The sequence below is a fragment of the Phaethon aethereus genome (genome assembly GCF_964289735.1).
Source record: "Phaethon aethereus genome assembly, chromosome: 20".
Classification (NCBI taxonomy): domain Eukaryota; kingdom Metazoa; phylum Chordata; class Aves; order Phaethontiformes; family Phaethontidae; genus Phaethon; species Phaethon aethereus.
This window is the reverse complement of record NC_138596.1, coordinates 6178056-6188989: the sequence shown is the minus strand read 5'-3', so window position 1 is coordinate 6188989 and position 10934 is coordinate 6178056. Positions and strand designations below refer to the sequence as shown.

Sequence of the window (10934 nt, the reverse complement as noted above, 5' to 3'; positions counted from 1 at the left end):
AAACGTTTACATGAAAAAGTAAAAGCATACAATCTGCCGACTGCAGCGTCGTTTCTGTCACAGGAAGGATGCCTTTCCCAGTACCATGGATTCCTCCAGTTCCCTCAGCACTGGGGTTACAGGATTCTATTGCAGAAAAAATTGTCATTTAAAGACTAGTATCCAGTGTCTCAGTTAGGAAAACACTTCAGATGACACGGATGAGTAGTGGAAGACAGCCTGAAGCAAAAGCTGCTCAGATGCACCATATCCAATATGGCTGTAACACTTGCTAGCCAAGAGTGGCTTGCTTTTACAGTAACCTGCTCTGAGAATAGCTCTTGCCTAAAAGAAGCTGATTTGCTGCATTCTTCAGTTCAGAGCTTCTCCTTTCCAGCAGCATCCTCTCACCTGTCCGCATCCTTCTAAATACCACATTCAAGCATACACCCAGCTGGATCCCTTCTGCTCACTCAGACTTGATATTCTAAATGGGACAGTCTCTCTGTGCCTGCCTGTCGGTCCATTAGGTGTGACCAGTCCATTCAACTCTTAAAAATAAACACCATTCCTTCTGAAGTTTTTTTTACCATGCAAGTACTTCAGGAAGGCAGCTGCAGCTGGCATCAGACTGCAACTTCAGCTTTTTGAATGACTTCTTCCATGCGCTGGTACCAAGGTTGAATCTTGGTGTGAACCATCATGTCGTCAAAGGCTTCCAGCCCTTCCATGACTCGGAGGACCCCGTACACTGCCTGTGCCAGAGCATAAAGATTAGAACATTGAAAGTCAGCAGTGGAGAATGACTTAAGAGTACCAGTGAGTGTTGCCAGTAAGGCTCTTTCCCTGTCCTGCCATCTACGCCACCACTCTGATTAGCAAGGAAGACTGAACGGCAGAAAGGTAGTTAAGAATATGCATATTTTTCCATGAGGAAATAGTGAGGAAAGATCAGGATCAACATGCAGTTATGGGGCAAAAGTTAATCCCATCTCTGCATCAAAGCCTTGTGTGAAATGCTTCACTTGCATTCCAATGAGAACTGCTGGTACAGGGGATGAATCCTGCTCTACTCTGCACTGATTGCCTGCAAAAGAAACGCCAGCAGCACTGAGTGTAATAAAACCTCTGCAGGTGTGAGGCTTTATTCACCTGCATTCAGGAGCCAGTGCAGTGTCCTGGCTTGTAGCCTGCTCTTATCATGCACATGATCAGCAACATCCACCTGCCGGTTCCATCTTAGGAAACATTTCTCTGGAGATGAACAAGTGTGGTCCCACGTAATGCAAGTGCCCTTCACGTGGGAATTCTATTACTGCACAAAGGACATTGACAATGACCTCATGTAACTCAACTTCTCTGCCTATATTTGTGTTAACCATTTCACAGATGAGCAACTGGATAATTTGTAATACACCTAACAATAAATGCAGAAATTAACCCCTTACCAAGTCAGCAAGGTTTGGCTGGTTTCCACCCATGAACAGTCGATGTTTGCCAACAGCTTTTACCCACTCATTAACTGCTTCATATAAGTCTTCCCGGACATTATCTTGAAGGTGATGTCTGGATAAAGAGAAGAACTAGTTTGAAGACATTTTGTTTGTTTCTTTAATCTTTTATCATCTATCATCTTATGGGCTGGTCTTTGCCTGGGAATTAGGAAGGTATTTGAGAGTGAAGGGGGCAGTTAGTGCTTAAATAGTAGATAAGTGGAGGGGTTCAGTACTTCCCATTAAAGTATAGCTGTTACTCACATTGGATTCAATAGTTTGGTTTAAAACTCTGAGATTCTGCCCTTTGACATCTGGGATTGACACCCAAGGCAGTTAAGGAGCTATTCCTCTTGTGTACTTGGTGCTCAGTGGTACCAACCTTTTCTTCAGCCTCTTGCTAACAAAGAACATGGCAACAGCCCCCATGTACTTGGCAAAGAAGCCTTCCACGGTGCCAAACTTCCCCTCACGGACAATGTAATCAAAAGATGCCAAGGCTTCTCTGGGGGTACGGTAAACATTGGGGGAGATGAGGTGAACAAGCCAATCGTCTGCCCATTTTCTCCACTTCATTTCTTCCCTGCAAGCATTCAAAAGAAACTTTTCAGTGAATGAGGTACAGATTGCAGGGTTACAGGAGGCAGGCAGAATCAGTGGCATTAGCCAGCAGTTCTGCAAAGGGTGAACATGGCAAAAACTCCTGCCCAGCCTTGTGCTCCGGTGACCTCTCTGAAATGCACTCAGGATCATTATCTTTGGCAAGGCTCCTCCAGTCTCAAACTAAAATTAAGATTAACCTAGAGCACTAGCTTCTCCTCCCAATATGAGAACTAAAGCAGAAAGGGAAGCTAGCACTCCATAGCACGCACCTGGGACATAAAAGAAAGGCCAAGAAGGAAACTGGAAACAGCTGAAGGCTAGCATGACCATGATGGTGGGAAGTAGGCAATCTAACAGCACTGTTTCAAATTATGAAACACAGCAAACCCACTCTAACTACTGAGGTTTTAAACACTAAAGGGAGTGTGACAGGATTTGTCAGCACCAGCACCAGATTTTCTATCTACACCACCCCGAGTACATCTGGAGGAGACTGTGATCCTACTTGGAGAGACCAGAAACTTAAAAGCACTTACACTCTCACTTCTTTGACAGGATAGACTCGTTTTGTCTCCTTCTCATCCAGCATGAGCCAGTATTTATTTCCGTACTCAAACACCTCCTTCCCTTGTTCAGTCACAGTTTTCATAGGAGGATAAAAGGACACAATCTCTTCCAAGCTATTCCTTCTGTGGACAGAAACACAGTTAGCACCTGTAGCTAGCTGCTACAAAAATGAACAAGAACAAAGGACAGATCGAAAGATACACCCTTTTAAATGTATTACTTAAAAATAAGTGCACAAGGTTCCAAATTCTATTTAAAATAAGTTTTGAAAAGAAACTAGAACAGCTACTTGCAAACAACTATTATTAGCATACATACCTTTGTGTCAGAATATAAATTTTTGCAGGCATAAAGCTTTCTAACATTCTGAAGCGCTTTGTAGCATGGACCTGAAGGACAGGCCACAGGCACAGCAATTTCATTTCATTCTAGATGTTGTAACTAGATAAATGTAAGTTTAGTTCCAGGGCTAAATAGCTAGTCCATGTTTAAGTAGGTTTTGTGCAAAGAGAATCTCGCAGGTGACAAAGAATAGTTCTGAAAGGTGAAAGCTTTGCTTCCCTGCACACACATGACAACATATATAGGTACCACCCACATTATCACAGCCAGGCTCAGGTCAGCTGGGCCAAATGCCCAGAGCTTCAGAGGCCAAGGTCAGCAAGATATTTATGACCAACTCCGAAAGAGTCTTCTAAACCTCTAGTTTGTAAGGGCCATTCACATTCAACTTTTCTCCCATCATTCTGTTTTCTTACTTGGAAATGAGATAGGTCTTTATTGCACTGATGATCACCGAAGAGTCATTCAATTGCTGAAAAACAGAATTAAAACAAACTTTTAGAGGAAGCTGGTGAAATTTAAAAGTAAATTCTTCAAAACTTTTTCCCCTGCATGCTGAGGCTCCAAGTTAGTACTGCACTCCCTTCTCTTCCCATGCATTTCCACAGGAGTCCCCACACATCTAAAGACAGCCCTACACTCAGATCTCTTCTGTGATCGTTTCAGAGTATCACTTCAAATTTCTTGCCAGGAGTAAAGACAGAGGACCTGAGGGCCAGGTACACATGCAATACTAGTGGGTTTTGGATTTAGGATCTTGGTAGTGAAGAAGGAAAAGCAACACTAAGATAAAAAAAAAGCCAAGTTGAATCTTCAGTGTTCTCGAGGTCTCATTCTTTTCCCACAAGATATAAGCAGTTCCTGTTACTGCTGGTACAAATGATACGTCCTGCATAAGGGCTGACAGAAGCTAGATAATCACCAGATTATAGAGTCACTACACAAACAACACATCTTGTAAGAAAGACCAACAAAAAACTCTAATAAGGCCAAGGCATAGGAAACCATGAAGCAAGAAACAAATCTTAGGCTCTTGAGAGACTAAAAGATGATTTAACAACTACACTGCATGTGATAAACCACAGACACGTGACAGAGACAAGCCTTCAAACCACTGCTTGCAGGGAAATCAAGCTTTCAACACTTTAAGACTCACCAGAGGGCTTCCAGCATTGGCTAGCAGGATAGGCACCTTTCTGTAGGAAGAGAATTTGATCTCTTTCCTCATTATTGGGTTCACTTCCACAATTTCATAGGGCAGTCCATGATAATCAAGAAAAGCTCGCACTTTGCTGCAGAAAGGACATGTTTTATACTGGTAGAGAGTGAGCTGCAGGGTCCCTGCAGGCACCTGGGAAAGGAAGAGACCATAAGCTTCTGATTTCTACTAAAAATATACATATTACCTTCCCTCCACCCTTATTTTTGTTATGAAGTCATAGTCACTCAGTTACAACATCTAACCATCAAAAAACCTTGACTAACAGATACTTCCTTCAAGTGGCATCACAGATTGTCACCTTCCATTGGGACCAAATACTTGTTTTTCTAAACATCTATTTAACCTGCTAGAAACTCCTATGCATAGCCAAAAAAAAAAAAAAAAATTAAATCCAGACAATTTACCCCTCTACACACAATTCCGAAACTGAAGAAAAACACAACCGTATTTTAATAATCTTTAAATGAGAACCAAAACAGCTTTTTCAATTCAATTTTTCCCCTCCAAAAACCTCTGCAGAGGCCACAGGGTGGGGATAGCAGAAAGAGAGTTTGCTGATGATTTCAGGCATGCATCTGCCCAAATCCAGATTCCTGGGATTAACCAACCTGTGCACAACTGAGAAAAGGCAGGGAGAACCCAGGGCAGCACAGTGAGGCATTGGGTGATGGAAGTTTCCCAACGCTGTTATACATGAGCGATCTGACAGGCCCATGCCAACCATTACTCATGTATTATAAAACAAATGCAGTCAATCTCACTTTGCTTCTCATTTGCAATTTATTGGGTTACACAAGCCTCCGTGGGTGCCGGGGAAAAAGCAACAACTCTAACAGACAACTCTGTTTCGCATCCCCAGCAAGCTCTCGCTTTCTGACAGGCATTCCCTACAGCTCCTCACGGAGACCGCGGCCAGGGCCGCCTTTGCCCAGTTTTAAGCGGTTTCCTCACTGAAACGGAGCAGAAGCAACCGCTCGACCCGCAGAGCCGGCAGAAACCGCTCCGCGCCCTCCCTGAAGCTGTCTCCAGAGGCTCGCCGCCGCGGCCGTCCCCGGGCCTCGCCAGGGCTCGGGGGCGAGAGAGGGGCAGGCGCCCAGGGATGGAGGCGGCAGGGGCCGCGGGGCGCGGCCGGGAGGGGAGGGGGGCGCGGCCCGCAGGCGGGGGGAGCCGCCTCAGGTGGCGAGCGGGGCCCGCGCGTTACCTCAGCGGCCGAGTGCTCCCGCAGGCGCTGCCGCCCCGCCAGGTAGAGGCCGGCGCCGCCGCCCAGCGCGAAGGCAGCGCCCAGCAGCAGGCGGCTGCCCCCGCCGCCCCCTGCCGCCGCCGCGCCGTAGGCTCGGCGCGGGACCCGCAGCTGCCAGGGCGACAACAACGTAGCGACCCGGCAGGCCCTACCGGCGGCGGCCATCTTCCCGGCACGGCGCGGGCGGGCGCGCCAGCGCGTGGGGGGTGGGGAGCGCCTTGAAGGCACCGCCCCGCCGCTCTGCGCAGCCCCCGCCCCCGAAATGGCGGCGCCGCGCTGAGGTGAAACGCCCCCACGACAGTGTTGAACTCCACGCGAGGCGGGCGCAGCGAGGCCGTGTGGCTGCAGGGAGCCACAGCGAGCACAGCCCCGCTCTGTTGCAACAATTATAAAATCCAGGTTTGCTGGAAAGACGCCAAAGCGTAAAGTGGAAATAAATCTGTTCACTGAGAGCACGTCCCACCCTGTGGGGGCTGCTGATTCTGACCAGCACATACCCACAGTGCAAGTGCAAACCTTCACATGAGAGTCATAATCTTTTTCATTAACGCGTGGTTACATCCATTAATGACACTACTGTTCAGTTCCCCTACTTGGGGCACAACATGGGCCCAACTGAGCAGCCTGCAGCGGGGTTACCCTGCAGGAGGAAGGTAGGAGAAGAGCTGGCTGCAATATTAAATGAGGACATAACCTTTTCCTTCTTCTTTGCCTCACGTATCCACTTAATAAGGGAGTCCTCAAACTGGGTCTATCTCAGGAGCACCGCTTGAATTAATGTTCTAATTGCAAGTTATTTTCATCCCAATGACATCTCTCCTGGGGATGAAAAAAACGCTGCGATTAGATCTCCTCTGGGCATGTGAGGTACGACCGATACTGGGCCAAAGACAAGGAAGGGCAAAGTGAATTGTGCTCATTCCTTCAGCAAAGAGGAGGTTTGAAGGTGACCTGAGGGGGTTTCAAGCCGCTCAGGGGATGAAGCAGGGCTGGTGATGCGGCTGCATTTTGGAGTTCAGCACCAAAGCCCTTGCTGCTGCGGCCTCAGCACCCGTGGGACAGCTGGGGGGACTCCTCATGGGCAGAGGCGCAGGCCTATTCATACATTTATATATATTCATATATTCATATAGCCTACATTCATATAGCTCATAAGCTGTGTGGGGAAAGAAGGGCTGGGTGCCGATGGCGGCCCTGAGGACAACTTTGCTTCGTGCCCAAATGTACTTGCTCGTGCCGGTGCGTGCTGTAGCTGGGACTGCCCAGGGGACAGGGAGGCCTTGGGCGGGGCTGGGGACACCGCGGGGCAAGGACACGGCTCTGCTTTGGCAACGCGCTTGGGGAAAACACCCAGGACGCGGGGAGCGGGGAGCGCGGAGCTGCCCCCCCGCGCGCTGCCCTCAGGGCCGCCCCGCTGCCGGCGAGCACGCGTCGCTGCTCCGCAGCTCCCGCCCGCGCACCGCTCGCCCCGCGCCCTGCGCGCTAACCACAGGCTTTACCCCAGTACCGGCCGGCCGGCCTGCGTGACGCCAGCGGTGCCGAGCTTTCCCATTGGCTGGCGACCCTTACGGGCGCACCGACGCGCCGTCCGAGAGGTTCCGACGCGCGGTCGCGGCGTCGCGCAGGGCGGCGGGATGTCGGGGCCGAACGGGGAGCCGCACGTGCCGGTGGGCGGCGCCGGCGGTAACGACGACGGAGACGACGACGACGACGACAACGACGGGGACAGCTTCGGGGAGGAAGGTGCGTGGGGGCGGCCGGCGGCAGTGCCCCAGCCTGGGCGGTGGGGCTGGGGTGGTGTGGCCTGGCCCGGTGGGCTGCGGGGTGCGAGCCGCGGGGCGGCCGGCGCGGGGGACAAGGCCCAAGTGTTCCCAGACGTTTTGCTGCTTCTGCTGGGAGCAGTGCCCGACGCCAAGGGTGCGCCCGCTGCACGGCGGGCGAGTTTTAAAAACCGCAGGGCCGGTCCAGCCCCGCAGGGGCGATGATTTCTTTCAGTTTCTCTTGTGGAAAGATCACTCCGTGCTTTCGGCGGTGTGTGAGGTGCGGATGACCAAGGAGAAAGAGAACGTTCAGAGTTTGAATCCGCAGATCAGATCATGTGGGCAGATTTGGGAGAAGTAGTTGTGGGTGGGAAAAGTGAATTTATTGCAATTAGCTTGGCAAATTCTACTACAGTAGAATTCTGTAGTGCCTAGGTATGGAATTTCTGATACTGTGCTGCCCGGTTAGAAGGAGCTGATGGAGGATGTGAGACAATGGCAGAGCTGTCACGCATGTGTATGGGTCATTCTTAAAATTTAAAATCTGATTTCAAAGAATAAGCACTTCACTACTTTTCTCATGAAAATGCTGAGAAGTTGGGTTATGCTGTTTCCCAATAGACCATTCAGGTTCCAGGTGTGACCTGTGCAGGTGAATCTCATAATTGTGGCTGTGATCCACCTGTAGTGATAGGAGGAGCATTTCTACCCTGAAGCACCCCAAGAGTGTTCGCAGCTTTGCATCATCACAGTGATTTCTGTTTCAAACTCTTTAAATGGCTAAGAGACATAGTGGATGTGACAGAGAAAGTCACTAAACCTGATCTACATTGAGTCTCTGCATTAAGTTGTTCCGCCTGTAATAGGCGTCATAAAGGCCTGTAGCTATTTCCTGGTCTTGTGGAGCTGAAGCTGTGGATCACTTCCTTGATCTCAAATAGGAAACCTTATTTTTGGCAACTGTTCTTGTAAGAATGCAGAGGAGTAAACAATACAATTGCCATACTCCTAGTCAACATTTTCATTAGGTAACATGGTTACATTTTCACAAAAATAGACCAAGCTTGCAACTAACGGAAGACAATAAAATGTTTTTACAACTTATTTTAAAATAGTTAATTTTTTTTTCCCCCTTCCCAAAGCTGCACAACTTCTATAGCCGTCGCTTGAGCTCTAAGCACTGAGAACAGTTAGGCTTTTGCTGTGATTACAGACTTCTTGCCAAGTTGATGAATAATGTTACTTGTCAGAAGTAGTTACTGTATCTGCTTGGGATCTGCTCACTGTTTAATTGGAATGTGGTGCATCAAATACTAGGTTGAACTAAAGAGCTCTAACTCATGGACACTCGGGTATCACAGATCTTGAAATAGGGTTTGCAAAATACTGATAACTGCTGCCTTTTTGAAAAGAATGTGTCTGTGGGGTTGACTTTTAAATACAAGGACATCAGCAGCGCCCTTGCTTATAGTGCCACCTCTGCATATACCTGCAAAGCCAAACTTTTATAAACAAGCTTAAATTGCAACATAAGCAATTCTCCAAATAATTAAGGGCTACGACACTGCTGTGAATGGCTCCCAAGTAGTATAAGAAAAGGAAGACAATTTTTTTTTTTTAATGAAACTTCACCTTAGCTATTAAGAATGCAAATGACTGCAATATTTAAACATTCCGTTCTTTTAAAGTGGCTGGTAATGGCAGTGTCTGGGCCTGGTGTGCTGGGCACCAGGGCACCCTGCCTACAAAAGTGTCAAGAGGGCAGCCAAGAGGGGCCGAGTTGGTCTTGTGAGGCTTGGGGATTTCGGTGCAGCTCGATCCTCATCCATAGCACAAGGGTGCCCAGAGCACATCCTCATCCTCCTTGCTTTCTCTGTATTCTCTGTTAGCTCAGAGCAGTGCTCCAGCCAGGCACAGCATGTGTCATGCTTGGCGCCGACACTCCACCAGCTGCTCAGAGGAGGCAGCCCCAGACGGTGAGGTATGGGCTTGTCCCACCCACACATGCATCTTTCCCTGTCCCGCAGCCCACGATCCTCACAAATGTCAGCCTGCAGGTCACAGCTCGATGCCTGCCTCCCTGCACTCACTCAGCCCATGCAGCTGCAGAAAGGAACATGGAACTGGCTCTGCCTGGGGTCTCCTGTAACCCCCAGGGTTCCTGAGTAACTTGTCAGCAGAGGTTTATCGTCTATGGTTTTTCAGTTTTGTTTTGGGTTTTTTTGTTCTTTAGGACTGTGTGAATATTGCTTGGAGCAGTCCAAAAGCAAGTGTTTAATCACAGTAGCACAGCTATCTTCACCCGATTAACAGTCCTATGTGCATCACTGTGAAATGCGATTGTACTGAGGCTAACACTTATGCACTTGAAACAAATGCTGTGAATAAGGAACTGTATCTAGGGAACCAAGTGTCAGGATCATCCCAAATGAGTTTGGTTTTAATTCGAAGTACCTAAAGCCTTAATGGTGCACGAAAATCCTGTGGTTGAACTTGGTGCCCCACACTTGCCTCCCTTTGGAAACGATGGTGCCACTACCAGCACCTTTGGGCTCATCCCTGCTCCTGCCAACCACTGACTGTGCTGCTTTGGCAGTCTGACCCCAGCCAGGCCCTTGTGAAGCACATGCCAGCTTGGGAGCCTGACAAAAATAATTCACAGAACGTAGTAAGCACTTCAGCATGCTACCAAAATGCTTGCACCTTCAGCAGGAAAGATGAGCCCCAAGGCAGCTAAAACGGCTAACTTGTCCTTGGGGTTCATTTCGTACTGTTGCACTGCGGATTGCTGCACGCTAGCACTCAGCCTATGGTCAGCTATTTAAGTATGAGATCAAAGACTGTCAGATACGCGCAGAACAGGTTTGGACAATGCCTTAGATCTTGTTACTGGTCCTCCAGCTTCCCATTGGTCTCATTTGATCAGTGGACACAACATGTGCAGGATGCAGTTGCATTTTACTTCATGCACCTAGTGGCAGATAAGGCACAGCCAAAGTGCTGTGGGCATGTTTTGCAAGAGCTTTTGCTGCCTTCACTGACTGCAGTGACAATATACTTACGTTGTTCAGCCTCTCCTTTCCCTTCCTTTTAGAATATGCAGCAATTAACTCCATGCTGGACCAGATCAACTCCTGCTTGGATCACCTGGAGGAGAAGAATGATTACCTACATGCCTGCTTGAAAGAACTGCTGGAGTCCAACCGCCAGACCCGCCTGGAGTTCCAGCAGCAGAATGAGCAGCAGAACACAGGAGCTGATATGCAGGGATCACAGCCTCCTGTCTAGCATGCTGGCCACAAACTCTCAGTTGGTATTGCTAAGGGGAAATTTCCTGGCCACCAATTTAACATAAAACTTGGAATAGAAGAGGTACCTCATGCCTCTTACGTGTTCCTTCCTGTGGTTGTGTCCTGCCATTCACCTACATGTTCTGTTTTTCTTTAGCTGTGTGATAGGTGCAGAAACACACAGGTGGATGTAGAGTTGGTTCTTCTTGCTTCCCAACATGAGTCTGGCACTGACACTTGGTTAAAGCTGGTTGTAGGAAACCTGATGCCATGCAGGTTGTTTGCAAGCAGGCCCCCTTCCCAAAGAGGAAAAATGATCTCTGCTCTTTTGCACTGTTAAATGCAAGCAAGGAGTGTTATGACTCCAGCCTCTTCCCTCAAAAGGCACACTAGGCAGGGGCTGTCCCAACTCCAGGCTTGCCCGCAAGTGTAACTCTG

At 48.7% G+C, this 10934-nt stretch overlaps 2 protein-coding genes across 2 annotated transcripts; one reads left to right on the top strand and one right to left on the bottom strand.

The window, feature by feature from the left end:
• Nucleotides 1-605: 605 nt before the first annotated feature.
• PTGES2 (prostaglandin E synthase 2) lies at nt 606-5657 on the bottom strand (the record flags this gene model as incomplete). The annotated part of the gene is made up of 7 exons (XM_082009186.1): nt 5408-5657; nt 4141-4335; nt 3401-3456; nt 2612-2764; nt 1855-2055; nt 1428-1545; nt 606-734 (listed from the first exon to the last, which is right to left on the bottom strand). The coding sequence occupies exons 1-7, from the start codon at nt 5609-5611 to the stop codon at nt 606-608; spliced, it is 1056 nt and encodes a 351-aa protein (XP_081865312.1). The 5' UTR covers nt 5612-5657.
• A 1423-nt stretch (nt 5658-7080) lies between these two features.
• Nucleotides 7081-10494, top strand: BBLN (bublin coiled coil protein; the record flags this gene model as incomplete). Its single annotated transcript, XM_082009161.1, has 2 exons — nt 7081-7189; nt 10301-10494. 2 exons carry the CDS (start codon nt 7081-7083, stop codon nt 10492-10494), a joined length of 303 nt encoding a protein of 100 aa, XP_081865287.1.
• Nucleotides 10495-10934: the final 440 nt, after the last annotated feature.